This window comes from Sciurus carolinensis, chromosome 11 (assembly GCF_902686445.1).
Source record: "Sciurus carolinensis chromosome 11, mSciCar1.2, whole genome shotgun sequence".
In the NCBI taxonomy this organism is placed as follows: domain Eukaryota; kingdom Metazoa; phylum Chordata; class Mammalia; order Rodentia; family Sciuridae; genus Sciurus; species Sciurus carolinensis.
In genome coordinates, this window is record NC_062223.1 from 71,894,888 (window position 1) to 71,917,359 (window position 22,472).

At 36.2% G+C, this 22,472-nt stretch overlaps 2 protein-coding genes across 2 annotated transcripts; both read left to right on the forward strand.

Moving 5' to 3' along the window:
• Positions 1-1,931: 1,931 nt before the first annotated feature.
• On the forward strand, positions 1,932-2,344 carry LOC124960308 (60S ribosomal protein L35a-like). The gene has a single exon (XM_047519035.1). It carries the CDS (start codon positions 1,958-1,960, stop codon positions 2,288-2,290), a length of 333 nt encoding a protein of 110 aa, XP_047374991.1. The 5' UTR covers positions 1,932-1,957; the 3' UTR covers positions 2,291-2,344.
• Positions 2,345-10,341: 7,997 nt separating this feature from the next.
• LOC124958594 (olfactory receptor 52E8-like) lies at positions 10,342-11,283 on the forward strand. Its single transcript, XM_047516813.1, has one exon. It carries the CDS (start codon positions 10,342-10,344, stop codon positions 11,281-11,283), a length of 942 nt encoding a protein of 313 aa, XP_047372769.1.
• The last annotated feature ends 11,189 nt before the right edge of the window (positions 11,284-22,472 follow it).

Sequence of the window (22,472 nt, forward strand, 5' to 3'; positions counted from 1 at the left end):
CTGCCATGCACACAATGAAGATAGAATTCATCAGCATTCCACACAGATGTCTTGTTGAGGAAGTGATAAGACAAAGATACTTAAAGATAGCACATTGGAATTAGTTGTTTTTCCTCTTATTTAATCAATCATTATTTACTTTATGTTTTAAGATATTTAATTGTCAAATAAAGTCATATATATTCTATGTGGACAATGTGATGATTTGATAGATATATATAGGTGTTGTGTATTGCTTACCATAATCAAACTAACAAAGCCATCAATGGCCATGTTGTGCATTGATCTCCAGAACTTGTTCACCTTATAACTTGAAGTTTTAGCTTTTTGACCAATGTCTTCCCATTGCTTCTCCTCTCAGCTCTGGCTAACACTCTTCTACTTTTTGTTTCTATTAGTTCAACTTTTTAAAGTTGCACATATAAATGAGATTACTGAGCATAATTTAACACACTCACATTTGGAAGGGAGTGTTGTGATCTCAGCATAATGTAGCCTATCTTGATGTGTAGACAAATTCTCTTCTTGAGGAATAGTAGAGATATATTATAAAGCTCTAGTCATTGGGACACTATAGTTTCAGTGTAAATATAGAACATCAGCAAATCAAACCAAATACAGTCCAGAAACAGATCCACAAATATGATTTCCCCTAAATTAAGGCATCGATAATATTGCAGCACAATGAGAAAAGATGTTATTTTCAATAAAAGCTAATGAATCAAATGGAGATCCATATGAGAAAAACAAATCTAAATGTTTGTCTTATGCCATACAAAACATATTTCCAGTTGTAGGATTGTGGGCATATAGTTGAAAGTAAAAATAATATAGCTTCTGGGGGGAAAAAAAAGAGTATCCCCATCACCTTGTAATAAGAATAGGTTCTAATACAGAACACAAGTGTATGTGCATATACATGTCACATAAATGTTAACGATATTGGAAACATATCAATTATCCAGTGCATAAAACTAAAAACTCTCATCAAGCAGCATTTACAAAGAAAATCAGTAAAGCAAATGACTTGCATATGGACTATGCAGAGTACTCCTAAAAATCAGCAAATAAAGGGACCACAACCACATAGAAAAATGAGGAAGAATTTTCATGGGTATTTCTGCAAGGAGGAGATCCAAATTTCTAGTGACTATGAAGAGAAGCTCTACTTCCTTGGTCATAAGAGAAGTACATTTAAAACCACTGAGCAGCTCCACTATCCACTGGCCAGAATAGTTAAAATGAAAAATATTGAACAGTAAGAGATAAAGTGAAGTAACACATTGATGATGAGAAAGTAGGTTGATAGAATCATTTTTGAAAATCAACAATATTTTTAAAAGCTAATCATATGCACATCCTAGGAACCCCAAATTCCACTCCTAGGAATATATCCATTGAAAATATTTTGCATTTTCCTGAAATTATGTGTATCAATTATCACAGAAATATTATAAATGAGTCAATAATACTCTCAAATATACATTAAGTATAATATATAAATAGTAACACCGAGGAGAAGAGCAAACTGAAACAACAGTGAACACATTGAATGAAATGGACCAGATTGAATAGGTTTTGATGTTATGTATTACATAAATGATTTTATATGTAGTATCACATTTATTTAAAGTTCAAAAACAGGAATAATAACAAAAGGGTTGAATTGTCAAATCAGGTTCACATAAACTAATACAAAAGTTTTCTTCAGTGACTTAACAAATAATGAAAATCATAATGTTTCCTTTTTAATAATAAAATATTATTATTGTGAAAATCTTCAAACAACACATAAGTAGAGAAAAAATGAAAATTCCTCTTTTCCTGTGACCTAAAATCAAAAATTTGTTATATATTTTTCATATATATTTCTTTCTAAAAAATTATACTATTGCTTTTTTCCGCCATCTTGGAGCCTGTGGAGGCCTGCTGAGAACAGGACTTCTAGAAGGCAAATATGTCTGGAAGGCTGTGGTGCAAAGCCATTTTTGCTGGCTATAAGTGGGGTCTCCGGAACCAAAGGGAGCACACAGCTCTTCTAAAAATTGAAGGTGTTTATGCCAGAGATGAAACTGAATTCTACTTGGGCAAGAGATGTGCTTATGTGTATAAAGCAAAAAATAACACAGTGACTCTTGGTGGCAAACCAAACAAAACCAGAGTAATCTGGGGAAAGGTAACCCGAGCCCATGGAAACAGTGGCATGGTTCGGGCCAAATTCCGAAGCAACCTTCCTGCTAAGGCCATTGGACACAGAATCCGTGTGATGCTGTACCCCTCAAGAATTTAAACTAATAGAAAATAAAAATGGATTTGTGCTCTTGTAAAAAAAAAAAAAAAAAAATTATACTATTGTGGTAAGAATAATTCACAAGCGATCGATCATCATACCAAGTTTTTAGTGTACAAGACACTGTCAACTATAGGCACAGTGCTGTACAATGGACTTCTAGATATTATACTCTTCCTAAAGTGAATCTAGGTCTATAAGAGTAATTCCCCATGTCCACCTAAGTCCCTGGTAAACCTCATTTCACCCTTTGATTCTATTAATTTTACTACTCTAGATACTGCACTTAAGTAGAATCACAGTATCTGTGACTGGCTTATTTCATTTGGCATAATGTCCTGAAGGTTCATCCTTCCTGTCACATATTGCATAATTTCCCTCCTTTTTTTTTTTTTGTACTGAGGATTGCACTCAGAAGCACTTTATCACTTAGTTATATCCCCAGCCCTTTTTATTTTATATTTTATTTTATTTTGATACAGGGTCTCACTAAGTTGCCCATCTAGGCTTGAACTTGTGATCCTGCCTCAGCCTCCCAAGTAGCTGGGATTATAGGCCTGTGCTACCACACCTAGCTAATGTCCCTCCCTTTAAAGACTGGATGGTATTTTATTGTATGTGTAACCCCTATTTTCCTAGTTCATACTTCTGTTAATGGACATTTAAGTTGTTTCCATGTCTTGACTGTTCTGAATGGTGTGATGAACACAGGAGTGTGAATATTTCCTTGAGACCTAATTTTAAATCTTCAGGATAAACACTCAGAAGTGCAATTACTGGACCCTGTGGTAGTTCTGTTGTTAATTCTTTGAAGTCCAGCCTCCGTACTGTTTTCCAGAGGCTGTACCATTTTGCATTCCCACATTCTCACCAACACATCTTTTTTTTAATAATATCTTTCCTGATAGGTTTGAGGTGATATCTCACTGTACATTTCCCTGATAATTAGTGATATTAAGCACCTTTTTCTAAATCTGCTGACATTGTATATTTTTTATGGAAAAATATTTATTTAAGTCTTTAACCCATTTTTAAATGGGTGTTTTTTTTGCTATAGAGGTGTAGGGGTTTTACAAATTTGCATACTAATCCTTTATCAGATATATATTTTACAAAATTATTCTTCTATCTCATATGTCACCTTTCATTTTATTGATTGTTAAAAGCAAAACTTTTTAGTTTTCTGTAATTCCAATTGTGTGGTTTTGCTTTTTGGTGACTTGTGCTTTCAGTGTTATATTCAAAAATTATTATTGCCAGGACTCGTGCCATGAAATTTCATCCTAAGTTTTCCTCTAGAAGTTTTATTGTTTCAAAGTTTACATTTAGGTTTCTGATCCATTTTGGTTTCTGATCCATTTTTAATTTAATTTTATGGTATAAGATAAAGGTCTAACTTTATTCTTTCACATGTGGATAACTAACTCAACATTTGTGGTTTCTTATTTAACAAGAGGCAATTTTCAGTCATGAATATGTAGAAATGGATTGCATAGTGTGAGTTGCTTTGTTTATGGTGTATCTCCATCTTATATCCCATTACTTATAAAGGCAATTCTCCATCAAGCTAAGTTCTCATCAATCCATCAAATTTAAGTTTTTATGGTAAGTAACCTATCTGATCCATGCATACCATGATTATATTATTCATATTGACTTTCTGCTTGTAAGTAGAGGTATTGAACTCATTAGAATGACTGTTTGCTAGTGTGTTTACAAGGCAAATAACTAAGGTAGTTACTATTCCTGGGTCTCCCAAAGAAAGAAGAAATGGTTTCCTGGCTGCTGATGGTTCCTTGTCTCCTTCTAGGAATACATAGTGTGATGTTAAAAGTCAGGTTTGTGACTATTTTGGCATAGTAGTCGGAATTGGGTCTGGTATGAGATGGCTTCTGATTTCTTGATTTGTTTGAAGCTGATATTGTGAAAATCCATCCACTCTACACTTAACATTTTATGCATTTTCATAGGCTGGTTCCATATCCAGGTATTGTGGATTGTGCTGCTATAAACAAAGGAATGCATGTAACTGTAAGGTATGCTGTCTTTATCTCTTTTGGATAGATACTGAAGAGTAGTCTTAGTTGGATCTCATGGAACCAGTCTGAGTTATCTGTCAGCAGATGAATGGATAAAGAAAATGTTTTATATATGTATGATGGAGTTTTATTCATTCATAAAAAAGAGTTAAATCATTTCATTTGTGGGAAAATGTATAGAAATGGAAAGCATTATGTTTTGCAAAATAAGCCAGAGTCAAAAAGATAAATGCCTTTTGTTTTCCTTTATATGGGAAAGACAGAGAGAAAAGAGGAAAAAATGGGGGGGAACTCATGAAAGTAGAAGGGAGACCATAAGGATAGAGGAAGGAGAGGAGGGAGAGGGGAGAAGGGTGGGTGAGAGGAGGTCCTGTGGAATAATATTGACCAAATTTTGTTTATGCACTTATGAATATTCCATAATGCAATTCAGCATTCTGTATAATTATATGTACCAATACAATTTTTAAAAAGAAAGAACATAAAATTTAAAGGTAACACCTTAAAGTTCAATATTTTTATAAGATCACATAAGAGAAAAATCCTTGTGTCTTTGGCTAACTTAAAGTTTTCTTAGACATGACACCTAAGGCACTCTAATAAAAGGAAAAAAAACCCATAACTTGAACTTTATTAAAAAAATAAGAACTTCTTCTATTTAAAAAAAGACACTGTTTAGGGAAGGAAAAGACAAGCCATGGAGTGGAAGAAAATATTTGTGAAGTACATATGTGATGGAAAACTTTTATCCAGAACATATATACACAATTGCTCTCTGTCAATTAACAGTAAAATAAAAAAATTAAAAGGGAATTCTCATAACTCAATATGAAAACAAATAACCCAATTAAAACAAGGGAAGTATTTCAGCAGGCTTTTCAGTAGAAAATTGATACGTAAATGATGCATATGGCAAAGACACACTTGAACTCATTCTTTTCCACCTCTAATTTCAGGGAAATGTAAAGTAACAACACCATGAGGCAGAAGGCCAAGTGCTGGTGACAATTGGAGCAACTAAATATTCCCACACAGAGCAATACCAGTGTCCTGCCCACAACCTCCAGGAATGCACTAGTGATAAAACATTAAAAAGGAGGCGTTATGTCACTTACTTTACTGGCTGGGACAAGGGAGACTTCACACACCATGATGAAATGGTGGTGACCTCCGTAAGAGTGTGTGAAGAAGAGCTTGATATTGAATTTTAGCTTGTTTTGGGACTGACTTTCAGAAACAGATGGTTTCAAGAAGAGAAGCTAAATTTATTATTAGGTATCTTTTTTTCGCGGTGCTCTGGATTGAGCCCAGGACCCTGTGCTTGTGAGGCAAGCACACTACCACCTGGGCTATATCTTCAGTCCTATTATTATTAGGTATCTTAATAATTTCTATACAGGAGGTGGGGGAAAGGAGCAGGGCCAAAGCTTTATTTGATAACTTCACTCGTATTAGCTACGAGTATCCTTTTTTCATAGTATTGTTGCTTTTGTCTATATTCAGACATGGTTATGGAGGGGCATGTTTTTATTTCACTCCATTATCATGGACACATGGGAATTGATGTTGATATTTTGTGATATTTTTAAGCGGGTGTTGTCACTGTCAAGGTGGCAGTGTCAGGTCAGTATCAAATGACAGATGCTAAAACTGCTTAACCTATCTCCCATGATTCTATGCTTATCTGGACTAGACACAGTAGGTATTCCTTGTATGATGTCCTCAGATAATGTTTCCTTTTTATTTTACCTTCCGACCTCCTGCTAAGATAAGTTAATTGAGAAAGGTTAGAAATTTACTGGTTTTCTGTATTTCTGTAACTCAAAACTTAAAACTTAATTATTTGCATTTTTATAGGTGGTTAGTATTATTGGGCAACTAACACACAGCTTCTTAGGGCACCCAATCTGAAATAATTCTCTGTGGGTTATCTAATCCTAGGTAATCACAAGTAATCGAGTAAATATTTGCTATAAAAAAGTGACCTGGTCACTAGAGACTCTAATACCCTGGGTAAAAATATGAGAAATTATTATAGGTTGGTTCAGATATTATTCTTGTGGGAGTAATGGTATAGAATAATTAGAACATAGAAGTTAGAAAAGAAGAAATTCTTGCAGGTTAGGGACATAAGGAGAGAAACATGAAAGTCTCAAGGGATTCCTCTGTACATGTGCCTTTTTATGTTCAATAAACCCATGGTGAGAATTTATGAATTGTTTGTCTTTCATGCTCTTGTGCTGTGGAACCCCATAGGAGCATCTATTCCTGGTCAGGGAGAGGATTTTCAATCCCAGTATGAACTTTTTTCCTTGAAACCAAGTTTGAAGCTGAGGCATATTGGAGTAAGTTATTAAGTCAGGACTGGAGGCTCTTTCTTACTTCTATCTGAGGCTGGTAAGTCAGTACAGGCTTGATTGTCATTCATGTTGGATGACACAGACTGAGAAGGCTTAGAGCTGGAGTTACTATTTAAACCCTATACCATTGCATCTTCTCTCTTCTGTGTTTTGTCCTTTTCTCTCTCTTTCCCTCTCCTTTTGTTGCTCTCCCTACTCTCCACTAGTCCTTCCTTTTAGCCTAATTTTATTGAACTTTATCATGTTACTGGTAATTTCAGAAATTTTTATGTTAAAAATCAAAAAAGTGATGCTCTTAAAAAATGTTCCAAATAAATACATTTTCTGTCTTTAATTCATTGTCACTATGGCAAAGAACAGCAATAATTTAACGCCTCTAAATTCCAAATAGTTGCATGTAGTATCTGAAAACATATGCTGAATTTCTTCCATTCTGATATGTGTATATATGGTTTCATGTTTACATGTGTACTGAAACTTGCTTTCCTGTCTCCCATATGATGAAGTCATTTTAGTATTAAATATATAAGCTATAGGGAAAGAAAAGCACACAATACTTGAAAAATAAGAGTTTTTATGACTTCCCCTTTCTTTTCCATAGAGATGGCAATTGGTAAAACTCACTCACTTATTCTCTTACTGTTCTTATCAGGGATCCTCTTTCTCCATCCCAAATCATTAAAATGTATTATTATTATTATTATTATTATTATCATCATCATCATTATTACAGTTCTGGGGATCAAATCCAGCTCCTTGCTCATGCTAGGTAAGTGCTTCACCACCAAGCTACATTCCCAACCCTTACAATGGTATTTCTTTAGCTAGGCTCCTGTCTACCTATTTTGTCTGGGTTGGAAGAATGGATCTTATCTGCATTGACTTATATCTGGCATGTAGTTCTTAACAACAAAAACACCTTTGGGCATCATATAAGTTGAATGTTGTCTGTAAATTTTCTCCAAACCTGGCAGACTCTTGAGAGGTGAACAGTTGCTCCAAAATAGTACAGACATTCAAAATTGTGTGGAGGAAAAATTCTAGTCTCAGAGAGAAGTCTCCCTTTATGGTGCACTGTAGAATACTTGGTGAAACATGCTTCTGGCTTTAAGACAGCTCTTGAACTATTTGTAAAATATTTTAATTGTAGAAGGACACAATACTTTTGTTTCATTTATTTATTTTATGTGGTGCTAAGGATCGAGACTGGTGTCCCACATGTGCTGGGTGAGCGCTCCACCACTGAGCCACAACCCCAGCCCCCACTCTTGAGCTTCTGTTGTTCATTCTATGTAGAGATAAGGATCTGCCACCTAAAGTGAAGTTATCCTCAATAGATGAGGCTGCTTTGCTGCATTTCCTCCTTACTTCCTCTCCTAGTCTATTTCTCTCTTGCATGGAGGTCTCCTGAATTTCCCCCCAAGTCTAATTCTCTGATTATAGATTTCACAAGTCTCTGGCTTATCCTTTTGTCCCTTGTACAAACTTTTTGTTTTGATACTTTAATGTGGAGAAATAATGATATAGGCTGAAAACATGTTGACATTGTAAAAGATGGAATCTCTCAGATTTTCAAACAGGCACTGCTAGTAAACTTTTAAAACTGAACTTTCATTGATGCCATAGAGCACGGCACACAAGAATTTCCATTAAGTTAATAAGGTGTACATGAATGAGTCCATTCATCATATTTTGTGTTCCTTCATTCTCACAGTCACCCGTTTCCACTAACATCTCCCTAGAATCCCTCCCTGGTAGTCTCCCTCTACTAATGGTCCTATTGTTAGAAAAGCCTTGGCTGGAGTCACCCACTTCATACAAACCTAAGGATGCTCTGAAGAGGATTACAGTGTTCCTTCTCCTTTCTCCAGCCTCAGCTGCCAGGTACTTTGTATGATTCTGTTCCTATCCTTTCAATATGAGGACTTGATCAGGAGCTAAAATTAGTAATTATCTGCATATTTAATATTCATTAACAACTATATTTTTGGATAATTACTAAGCACTGAGTCCCGTAGAGGCTGTTCTGCGAGCGAGGGACTGACGGGCAGCCACGGGACTGACAGGGGCATATGCCGACTCCCTTTTGCTGTTCCTCACACCTGCCTTGGCATCCTGCCCACAGGCATGTTTCCATAGCTAGAGTTCTCTTTTATGCCTCTCCTATTCTTAAAATCATCTATTCAGTTTCCTAAAATATCAGGTTCACATGCATTCTGTAACATCCTGACATTTTAGCTAGAAAACTATCATGTTTCCTATCACTAACACTATTTCAGACCTTTCGAAGGCCTATTCCTTGTGGACAATATGAAGAACCCACTCATTCTTAGCTTTCTCTTTTTTACAAATATGAATTTGGACTAACTGCATTAGTATAACAAGCAACAAGGAAGAAGGAGTACATCGGGAGGAATGTACCTTAGAGCGCTGATCATGATGATAGAGTCTAAAAAATGAATAAAGGACTAAATGTTTGAGGCTAAACAAACTCCAGAGAATATATATAGTTCAGAAGAGCCCTGTCAATGCCAAGAGGTCAGAAACCTGGGTGACTGTAACAGAACATTTTAATTTTAAGGTTGGAAGCATATAACCATGATCCAGATATGAAAGAAATACATTGATACAGAAGTTAAAATCTGTCCCGTTTTCCTTTTGTGACTGATATGAATCATAAATGACTAAATATGTCTAAAAACTTTCATATAAAATACATAACAATTGTTTACATAGCATCATTATTTTAATAATTGTTGTTTTTCTTCTAATAACAATGATACTGATTAACAAGAATGATAATGGCCCTGATTCCCATTTAGGAATAAAGTTTGATGTGATAAGGATTTGTTAGAAATGGAATGAGCCTAAGATGTTGCTGTGAGGGATTCAGGAAATAAATAGGGAGCCTGAAGGGTTGATGCTTTTAGACTTTCATCGATCTCTCTAAAAATTGGTGACTTTATACCTAACATCAATTATTGATTTTGTGAAATTGATGGCCTCATAAGACAAGGTTCTTATATCAAAGAACAAAGAAAATGTCTTCATCCATCAATGCAAACATAAAAAATAGCAGCACAAATCATAAAGGAGCAAACAAATACTTTGATGGAAGTTATGTATAAGCTGACAGAGTCAGAGAGAGAGGCTATGTTAAGGAGCAGAAATAAAAGTGATTGATTATAAATGGAAATGCACAGAGGTGTATATCAATCAGTCTCACATTTCTAGTTAAATAAAAGGTTTTGGATGCTTCTGAAACCTATACTGTTACCTACGTTTCTAGGTTGTAATCATTTAGCAGTCAAAGTGTGCATCTTCTCTCAATTTATAAGTAAATATTTCAAAAAATTGGAGTTCAATATAGAAATATCTACCAGCTGGTTGGGTTCATATTATCACGAGACTTTAGTGTGAGTAGACTCAACTTAGAGTATCTAGTCAATGTTCAAATAATAATTCATTGATTAAGGAACATTCTCCTTCATTTGCCATATATAGTGATGAGTCTTTCTTGCACACCAAGAGAAAACCAACTAATACATACGTATTTTTTGTTCTTATTCAGAGTTAGCAGTATCAATAAACCATTGAGAAGTCCTGCAGAAAGTCCTTCCAATGAGTATGACCATCAGAGGCCCTTGCCAGCATGACCACAGCAAATAGCTCATGCATTCACCCCTCATCTTTTCTGCTATTGGGAATCCCAGGACTGGAAAATGTGCAGCTCTGGCTTGGCTTTCCATTCAGCATAGTGTATCTGATTGCCCTCCTGGGGAATGCCATCATCCTTTTGGTGATCCAGAATGAGCACAGCCTTCACCAGCCCATGTTCTATTTATTGGCCATACTGGCTCTGACAGATTTGGGCCTGTCTACTGTGACCATCCCCAAAGTGCTGGGCATATTCTGGTTTGGTTTCAGTGAAATTGCTTTCAGGGACTGCTTAACTCAAATGTTCTTCATTCACCTGTTTACAGGCATAGAAACATTCATGCTTGTAGCCATGGCCTTCGATCGCTACATTGCTATTTGCCACCCTCTCCGATATAACACAATTCTCACCAACAGAAGGATTTGTTTTATTGTTGGGGTAGGAATGTTGAAAAATTTTGTTTTGGTTTTTCCACTTGTCTTTCTCCTTCTAAGGCTTTCATTCTGTGGACACAATGTCATACCCCATACCTACTGTGAGCACATGGGCATTGCCCGTCTGGCCTGTGTCAGCATAAAGGCCAATGTAATTTTTGGATTGATCCTTATCTCTATGATCCTTTTGGATGTTATTTTGATTGCTGTCTCCTATGTGAAGATTCTCCTTGCTGTCTTTAAACTCCCATCCTGGGAAGCCAGGTGCAAAGCTCTCAACACCTGTGGTTCCCACGTGTGTGTCATCTTAGCGTTCTTTACCCCAGCCTTTTTCTCCTTTCTGACCCACCGATTTGGTCACAATATTCCACGTTATATCCACATCCTCCTGGCTAACTTATATGTGATCATCCCCCCTGCTTTGAACCCCCTTATTTATGGGGTAAGAACCAAGCAGATCCGAGAGAGGGTGGTGATGATCTTTCTTTGTAAGGAAGTTTGACTGTGAATACTTGATTTGGAGACAGTCTTCAAATTTCCTCTCTTTTCTCCTTTGCAGGGAAATCTATGTGTCATCAACCTTCAGTAGAGTAAATGCTTTATAGAATTTGAAGCTAACCACAAAATGTTTTCTTAAGTATGTGCAATATCAAGTTGGAGATAAATTTACATAGCTAATATTTGTTCCTAGATAAATGCAAATCTTATAAAAATTAAGTATCATCTATTTCTATAATGAATATGAAAATTATGTTTCAGGGATAAGGCCTTTCTGTGGTTCAAGTGAGCCAAACCAAGACACAAGTTTACTGGAGTCTTAAACCGTACTGGATGTATAACCAAAACTACACCCTCCATGATATGGGTGGGTCTCATTCAATCTGGTGAAGGCCTAAACAGAAAAAAACTTGAAGTCCTCTCCCAAGCAGAAAGGAATTCTGCCAGTTGCCAAGTATGCCTATTCCAGCTACACATTCTGGAACTCGCAGAATAACCACAGGTTGGATTCAGAGATTCACTAGGTTCACTGTGATAGAGCACAGAACTCTACTGATCACATGACCTTCAATAAACCCCTACTCTGACTATGCACTTCTTTAAAAACATTTTTTTAAAATCTTGCTTTTCAAAGTATGTTACTAAGAACCTGAGAAATGTAAGCCCTGTACTGGGAGAATACACTTGTAACACATATCAGATAATGGATTTGCGCCATAATCATACAAATAAATTTTACAGTCAATAATAAAAGACTAACACTCTAATTTGAAAGAACAAGATAAAAATTTGAATATGTATTTCATAAAATTATATGCAAATGGCCAATGAACCCCTGAAAAGTTGCTCACTAGGAAAATGGAAGTTGAAGTCATAATGAGATACAATTAGGCACCCATTAAAATGGCTAAACTGAAGAGACTAAGATGTCAAAGACATACATTGTAGAAAAAGCAGTCCAACAAATGGTGCTGGGGAAACTGTACATCCATTTATGGAAGATGAAACCAAGTCCATCTCTAAATGGATCAAGGACCTAGATGTAAGATCAGAAAGTTTACAACTAGTAGAAGAAAGTCTTATAATAAACACTTTAACATATATGCACAGGAAATGATTTCCTGACTAGGACTCCTATAGCTCAGGAAATACTAGCAAGAGTCAATAAATGGAATGGCATCTAATTGAAAAGTTGCTGCACAACCAAGAAAACAATCAATAACATGAAGAGAGACCCTACAGAATGGGAGGAAATCTTTGCCAGGTACTTTTCCAACATAGGATTAATGTTCAGAATACATAAAGAATTCTTAAAAACTTACCACCAAAAATCAAAAACCAAAAATAAAAATAAAAACAAAAACCCAAAACTAAAACCACCACAACAAAACCTAACAGAAACAAAAACATAACCCATTCAATAAATGGGCAAATGAACCGAACAGACACTTCTCAGGGGAGGTTCTAGAGAATGAAATTGTATTATGTGTGTATATGAATATGTCACAGTGAATCCGTATAGTGCACCAATTTAAAATGTTACATTTAAAAAGGCACTTCTCAAAAGAAGTACAACTGACCAACAATTATACAACAACAACAAAAAAATGTTCAACATCTTTAGCCATCAGGGAAATGTAAATCAAAACCAAATTTAGATTCCATCTCACTTTAGTCAGAATGGCAATCATCAAGAATACAAATAAAAATAAATGCTGGCAAGGATACAGGGGAAAAGAAACTCTTTAAAATTTGTTGGGAATGAAATTAGAATAGCTATTGTGGAAATCAACTTGAAGATTTCTCAAAAAACTAAAAGTATAACTACCATATAATCTAGCTATGCCACTCTTCAGTTATCCAAAAGAATTGAAGACAGCATATGTTAGAGGTAGCTGCATACCCATGCTTATTGCAGCACAATTCACAATCACCAAGTTATGGGATTAGCCTAAGTGTCTATCAACAGATGAATGGATAAAGAAAATGTGATATATACACACACAATGCAGTGGAGTTTAGATCAACTAAAAAGAAGAATGAAATTCTGTTATCTGCAGGAAAATGGAAGGAACCAGACAGCATCATGCTAAGCAAAATAAGCCAGCTCAAAAAGACAAGTGTCCTCTGTTTTCTCTCAAATGTGGAAGCTATAGAGAAAAAAAGGGACCTCATGAGAGTAGAAGGGAGACCATTAGGGTAGAGGAAGGGTACCAGAAGGCAAGAGGCAGGGAGAAAAAGGGGAAGTATTGAGTGTGAATTTAAACAATATAGATCAGTTCTGTCTGTTTTTGAACTTTATGTAAATGTTGGTTAATTATTAAAAGCCCACATAAAATTGTTAAATCTTAAACTGTGATGTTCTCTGTGATTCCAAAAATTATTATATAACTCTTAGTCTTCATAGTTCTATCTTTTCTATTCTTTCCTTAACAGCAATTTAGAGAAAATTCAGTTATTGAACAATATTTCCCCCTTATTATTTGTGCATATCACTAGTTTTTCAGCCTGTAGTTTATTGAGATAAAGAAGTATATGTCACTGATTTAAAACTTTGACTCTGAGATCAGACAGATGGAATTTCAAATCATAATTTGACTTCTTACTAGCAGTATGACTTTAGAACAATTATTCAATATCTTCGAACTTCATACTGAAATGTGGATAATAATGTTCCCTCTTTTCTAACCTGTAAGAATTAGTACATATTGTATATAAATACAGTAAATATTAAGAACTTCTCCCTTCAGTTAAGTGATTTCCAATTTGTAATCTGGATCATAAAAGAGATCCTGTTCTGTACTGGGTTCTCTAAGAAGCAGACATAGGATAGAAATTTTACTTGAATGTTTTCTACATTAGAAGATCGTGGGAAACACTAGTTGGGGAGAAAATGTGGGGCAGGAAAGAAGAGAAGATCAGTACGAGTTGTGTCGATTACTGGTTGCAAACACATGAGCTCAAGCAACTGCAGTTTTTTTTTGTATAATGTTATGAAATATGTATCAACATTCTCCCATCCATGAGGTGATAAAACTCAACCTCCAAGTAGACAGCCATGGCTTGCAACAAGACACTGTGTAAGAGTTGTGAGCTCTGAGAGGATAGGAGAGAGGCACCTACAGCATCTGGTATACTCCACTACTAACAAGATCAATTGTATTTTATATTTATCCTAGCATTTCATAGCTTTTATTTTTTAATTATTTTTTATTTGTTCTTTTTTGATATACATGATAGTAGAGTGTATTTTGGTCATATCATATGTATCTGGAATTATGACTTTAAAAGTTAGTGGACAACGGCAATTTCTTAAAAATAAAGTAAAGCAAAATATACAGCTTCCAACAGAAAGATCAATGGGACAAAATACAGACTCACTATATAATTGCTCCTGATGCCATAATTAATATGCCTCTTCTCTCTATTTTACTTCCTATTATGGATTCTTCTCTCCCTTGGTTTCTGCTAGTTTAGTTTCCTTACATAATCAAGTATCCCATACCTTTATCCATGAGGGGACTAAGAATCTGCTGTCATGTTCCTTTTGTTATGTAGAAGCTGTGCTTAACCATTGACAATCACCAGGCATGGTGCACCAAGAGTTTTCTCACTGAGGCCCATTGATTCCTGACATTATCCTGTCGGCCACCATGCCTCCTACTACATGGGTCAAGTATCTCTGCCAGTAGTCTCCAGTAGTCTCTCCTTTATTTCATAGTCTCTAGGCTGGCAAGACAAAATCAACCAAGCAGCAACCATAGTTTAAGGTGCCATGTCTCCTAAAGATGTCCCTTATCCCTGGAAATCAAGACTTATTACCAAAGAGTCCTAAATTGAGACACACACACACACACACACACACACACACACACACAGAGTCACATGCCACTAGGAATGGTAACAATAAAGGCTGCTATTTCTTCCCCTTGTCTTTTGAATCCATACTTAATGACTACTGTAGTTCATCTTGGAGTTCAGTTCCAAATATTTTTTTAATGGACATTAGAAATTGAATCCAGGGCCTGTGCCTGATGTCTATACATTCTACCACTGAACTGCACTCCCCAATGCCATTTTATTGTTGTTGTTATTGTATTAGGGTTTGAACCCAGGGCCTTGTGAATGACAGGCAAGTACTCTATCCACTGAGATACACCCTCAGCCCAAGAATGCCATTCTTGAGTTGATGCCTTAGCTACATCTTTAAGGCATACAAAAAAAAAATTAAACTTTCTCATTGAGGCACCTTATAATTTTACAATCCTAATTCATAATTATAGATTGGATCTTAGATTAGGGAACAAAACAGTGCTTCATAAATAGTACGGGGAAATCGAAAAGATGTGTGTATGAACTGCATATCAGATGAAACTATTAATGGCAATTTCAGGTTCTCTGAGTGTGAAAATTGTACTAAACAAGAAAAATAGACACAAATTTTTAAAAAAGGATATTTGCAATGACCACATTTGACAAATGAAATACGAACTAACAAATTAGGAAACTTAAAAAAAAGTGGGCAGATACAACAAACAACAAAAATTGAGAAAAGAGAATGCCTTTACATTCATATAAACACTTGTGGAAAAGATAGAATGGCATCAGTCAATGACATATTAAAGAGACCATAGACAACTCTAACTAGACAGAGTAGCCAAAATTTAAAAAGCTGAAATGATCAATTCTTGGCAATATGTGCATCAAATAAAACTTTTCTATATTGCTGATGGGAATATAGACTGGTACAAACCTTCTGAAAAATTGGCAGTATTGATTAACACTAAACATGCATATATTTTATGACCCATAACTTGTACTTCCAGATATATGTCAAAAATGACCAAAATAAATTATACATACATATATATGTATTTGTGTAACATAATAGTATACAGCAATAAAAAAATGAAGAGTTGTTATATGAAGTAATATGACTGAATCTCAAAACCTACTCTGGAGTGAGAAAAACCTGAGATTGAAGTACATTCAGTTTTATTCCTAATAAGTGAAAGTTAAGAAAAAACAAGAAAATTTTGATGCTGACCTTAAAAGAGTGGCTATCTTTGGAAGCCAGCTGAAAGTCACTGGGTATGATGGAAATATTTTATAATCGGTCTCGTTTTTGCAATACAGGTTTGCACATATGCAAAAAATCATCATGTTGAGTATTTCAGACTTGTACACTTTATTCTTTATATGCTATATCTTAAATAGGAACAATAAAAGAACACTTCATGGAAATGGTTGACATTGTAGCTAAATTTGTTCCCAATACGTTAGGTTAGCAATTCTCAAAATTTTTGGTATTAAGTCCTCAAATCACCTATTAAACTTTACTGAGGGCTTAAAAGACTTTGCTTATATTAACTTGTATCTACAAATCACTGCAGTCAAAATTAAACCTGAGAAATTTTGTTATTTATTTATTTTAAAACAAGATCTATCACAATCATCATAAACACATTTTCATGAAAATTTGCTAAAAATTTCAACAAAAATGGTGAAACTAAAATTATTTAACATTCTTCATTCTTCGCAAGTTTTTGAATGCATGATTCAGTAGATAGCAATTAGAATCTCTTATCTACTTCTCCATGCAGTCTTTTGAAATATGTTATTTTGTTTAAGGTTTATTAAGAAAATATGCCCTTAGGCAAATATATAGTTGGAAGAAGGGGAGTTGAATTTTTAAGACAATTATTAGATGATCATAGATATTGTTACTACACACACAATAAAAATGAAATAGTCTCCCAAAGATTAGTTATAACAGAATTTGAAGTCTTACCAATGAACTTTTGGTACTCTGTTGCATTAAAATCCACTGGTCTATCTTGTATTTGAGTCAATCTTACCCCTGCAACATTTTGAAGCATCAAGTATTTGTCATTAGAAATAATGATTCTCTACACCGTGCAGATCTTCTAAATGTTGACAGTTTATTATACAATATTATCACATGACATGTGGGCTCTGGAAAACTCCTTTGTATGTTAGCAAGAATGAAACGAAAAAGAAAATAATTCCTTAATATTACTACAAAAATTCATAGAACTTCACAGTTATCACCTATGGTCTTGAGGACCTCAGGGCTTCGTAGATAACACCAGAGCCAATGCTGCATTAGCTACTGTGGAAGTAAAGCAAAGAAGCTGGAGTTCACAAATGATCAGTAAGCCAGGAAAGACAGATAATTTAACTGGGAGATTATAGTTAATAGTACATCAAAGCTTTTTTGCATGCCTGGTAGTTGTGGGTACTATTTATGCATTATGCCATGGGTATTCTTTATGGTCTATTTTATTCAATAGAAAAAGTCCTGGGATCACCAAATAACTGAAGAAAAATGTTCAAAGTTTGAAATAGTATAAGTGTGGGGGCGTCCCAAGATGGCGGCCTAGAGGGAGACTGCACCCCCAGTCGCTCCAGAACCCAGGAGTTAAGAAGGGGAGGCATTGAGAGACTCGGACTGAAGTGGAGACACGGGTGAGTCTGCCCACTGGGTAAAGCTCGACCCGGGTGGCAGGCCCAGATAGAGGTGGCTTATCGGAGCCGGGCAGGGCAGCTAGAGTCATCCACAGGCAGTCCTGCGCACTCCGGCGGTGGGCCCCGCCCACACAGCCAGCTTCTCCAGGTTCTCGGAACGGAACTGGCCCGCTAGTGAGAGCCTGTCTGAACAGAGCAGGCTCGGAGTCCCGGAGCCGCTGCAGTGCAGTGTACTCCTGCAAAGAACCAGCGGAGAGCCTCGATCTGCAATCAGCCTCAGGGATAAGGGCAGGGCAGCCGGAGACCTCTTCAGGCAGCTCTGCCCACTCCGGCTGCGGGCTCTCTTCACGGGGCGTCCCAAGATGGCGGCCTAGAGGGAGACTGCACCCCCAGTCGCTCCAGAACCCAGGAGTTAAGAAGGGGAGGCATTGAGAGACTCGGACTGAAGTGGAGCCACGGGTGAGTCTGCCCACTGGGTAAAGCTCAGCCCGGGTGGCAGGCCCAGATAGAGGTGGCTTAGCAGAGCCGGGCAGGGCAGCTTGAGTCTTCCCAAGGTAGCCTTCCACACTCCGGCAGTGGGCTCCTCCCACACTGCCAGCTGCACGGTGCAGGCCCACAGTGAGAGCATTTCCGCACAGAGCCAGTTCCAAAACGTGGAACCAGTAGGGGGCTAGGGGCAGTATTCTTCGAATGAGCTGCTTTATCAGATTCCTCCAAGACATCAGGCTACTGAAGGCTGGGAGGTGATACACTGGAAACCTACTGGGACACTATAAGCCAATAGTGGAAAACTGCAATATCTCAGGGTCCCACTGACAACTGACCATTATGAGAAAACAAGGGAAGAAAATGTCCCAAACAAACCTAGATACTACATCAATAAAACCCAATGACAGCACAGCAGAAGAAATGTCAGAAAGGGAGTTCAGAATGTACGTAATTAAAACGATCAGGGAAGCTAATGAGGAGATGAAAGAGCAAATGCAGGCATTGAAGGAGGAGATGAAAGAGCAAATGCAGGCATTAAGTGATCGCACCAATCAACAGTTAAAAGACCAAATACGGGAAGCAAGAGATCATTTCAATAAAGAGTTAGAGATACTGAAAAAAAACCAAACTGAAATCCTTGAAATGAAGGAAACAATAAACCAAGTTAAAAACTCCATAGAAAGCATAACCAATAGGATAGAACACCTGGAAGACAGAACCTCAGACATTGAAGACAAAATATTTAACCTTGAAAACAAAGTTGAACAAACAGAGAAGATGGTAAGAAATCATGAACAGAATCTCCAAGAACTATGGGATATCATGAAAAGGCCAAATTTGAGAATTATTGGGATTGAGGAAGGCTTAGAGAAACAAACCAAAGGAATGAACAATCTATTCAATGAAATAATAACAGAAAATTTCCCAAATCTGAAGAATGAAATGGAAAACCAAGTACAAGAGGCTTATAGAACTCCAAACATACAAAATTACAACAGACCCACACCAAGACACATTATTATGAAAATACCTAACATACAAAATAAAGACAGAATTTTAAAGGCCGCGAGAGAAAAGAATCAAATTACATTCAGAGGGAAACCAATAACAATATCAGCAGATTTTTCAATCCAGACCCTAAAAGCTAGAAGGGCCTGGAACAACATATACCAAGCCCTGAAAGAAAATGGATGCCAACCAAGAATCTTATACCCAGCAAAACTTACCTTCAAATTTGACGATGAAATAAGATCCTTCCATGATAAACAAAAGCTAAAGGAATTTACAAAAAGAAAGCCAGCATTACAGAACATTCTCAGCAAAATATTCCATGAGGAAGAGATGAAAAACAACGATGCAAATCAGCAACAGGAGGCTCTAGCCTAAAGGAATAGCCAAATAAAGGAGAAACCAAATCATGTCAAAAACAAATATGAGTCAATTGACTGGGAATACAAATCATATCACAATAATAACCCTGAATGTTAATGGCCTGAATTCATCAATCAAAAGACACAGACTGGCAGATTGGATTAAAAAGAAAAATCCAACAATATGCTGCCTGCAAAAGACTCATCTCATAGAAAGAGACACCCATAGACTAAAGGTGAAAGGATGGGGACAAACATACCATGCACACGGACACAGCAAAAAAGCTGGAGTATCCATCCTCATCTCAGATAATGTGGACTTCAAACCAAAACTAGTCAGAAGGGATAAAGAAGGACATTACATGCTGCTTAAGGGAAGCATAAATCAGCAAGACATAACAATCATAAATATCTATGCCCCGAACATTGGCTCATCCACGTACGTCAAACAAATCCTTCTCAATTCCAGAAATCAAATAGACCACAACACAATAATAGTAGGTGATTTTAACACACCTCTCTCACCACTGGATAGATCGTCCAAACAAAAATTGAATAAAGAAACTATAGATCTCAACAACACAATCAGCAATTTAGACTTAACGGACATATATAGAATATACCATCCAACAAAGAATGAATACACTTTCTTCTCAGCAGCACATGGATCCTTCTCTAAAATAGACCATATTTTATGCCACAAAGCTACTGTTAGTAAATACAAGAAGATAGAGATACTACCTTGTACTCTATCAGATCATAATGGATTGAAATTAGAAATAAATGACAGAATAAGAAACAGAAACTTCTCCAATACCTGGAGACTAAATAATACACTATTATATGATGAATGGATAACAGAAGACATCAGGAGGGAAATAAAAAAATTCTTAGAAGTAAACAAGAACAAAGACACATCATATCAAAATCTCTGGGACACTATGAAAGCAGTACTTAGAGGAAGATTTATTTCATGGGGTGCATTCAAAAAAAGAAGTAGAAATCAACAAATAAACGAGTTAACACTACAGCTCAAAGCACTAGAAAAAGAAGAGCAGACCAATACCAAAAGTAGTAGAAGACAGGAAATAGTTAAAATCAGAGCTGAAATCAACGAAATCGAAACAAAAGAAACAATTGGAAAAATTAATAAAATAAATAGTTGGTTCTTTGAAAAAATAAATAAAATTGATAAACCCTTAGCCACACTAACAAAGAGAAAGAGGGAGAAAACTCAAATTACTAAAATTCGGAATGAACAAGGAAACATCACAACAGACACGAATGAAATACAAAACATAATTAGAAGCTATTTCGAAAATCTATACTCCAACAAAACAGAAAACCTTGAAGACGTCAACAAATTTCTAGAGACATATGAACTACCTAAACTGAACGAGGAGGACATACACAACTTAAATAAACCAATTTCAAGCAATGAAATAGAAGAGGTCATCAAAAGCCTACCAACAAAGAAAAGTCCAGGACCAGATGGGTTCTCAGCCGAGTTCTACAAAACCTTTAAAGAAGAGCTCATTCCAATACTCCTCAAACTATTCCATGAAATAGAAGAGGAGGGAACCCTACCAAACTCGTTCTATGAAGCCAATATCACCCTGATACCTAAACCAGACAGAGACACATCGAGGAAAGAAAATTTCAGACCAATATCCTTAATGAACATCGATGCAAAAATTCTCAACAAAATTTTAGCAAATCGCATACAAATATATATTAAAAAGATAGTGCACCACGATCAAGTGGGTTTTATCCCAGGGATGCAAGGTTGGTTCAACATTCGGAAATCAATAAATGTCATTCACCATATCAACAGACTTAAAGTTAAGAATCACATGATTATTTCAATAGATGCAGAAAAAGCATTCGATAAAATACAGCACCCCTTCATGCTCAAAACACTAGAAAAAATTGGGGTAATGGGAACATTCCTAAACATTATAAAGGCCATCTACGCTAAGCCCATGGCTAATATCATTCTAAATGGTGAAAAACTGAAAGCGTTCCCCCTAAAAACTGGAACAAGGCAGGGATGCCCTCTTTTACCGCTTCTATTCAACATCGTCCTTGAGACTCTAGCCAGAGCAATCAGACAAACCAAAGAAATTAAAGGGATACGAATAGGAAAAGAAGAACTCAAACTATCCCTGTTCGCTGATGACATGATTATATATTTAGAGGAACCTGGAAATTCCACCAGAAAACTTTTAGAACTCATAAGTGAATTCAGTAAAGTAGCAGGTTACAAGATCAAGGCTCATAAATCCAATGCATTTTTATACATAAGTGATGAATCTTCAGAAAGAGAAATTAGGAAAACTACCCCATTCACAATAGCATCGAAAAAAATAAAATACTTGGGAATCAATCTCACAAAAGAGGTGAAAGACCTCTACAATGAGAACTACAGAACACTAAAGAAAGAAATTCAAGAAAACCTTAGAAGATGGAAAGATCTCCCATGTTCCTGGATAGGCAGAATTAATATCGTCAAAATGGCTATACTACCTAAAGTGCTATACAGATTCAATGCAATTCCAATTAAAATCCCAATGATGTACCTCGCAGAAATAGAGCAAGCAATTATGAAATTCATCTGGAAGAATAAAAAACCTAGAATAGCTAAAGCAATCCTCAGTAGCAAGAGCGAAGCAGGGGGTATTGCAATACCAGATCTTCAACTCTACTACAAAGCAATAGTAACAAAAACGGCATGGTATTGGTACCAAAATAGACAGGTAGATCAATGGTACAGAATAGAGGACATGGACACAAACCCAAATAAATACAATTTTCTCATACTAGACAAAGGTTCCAACAATATGCA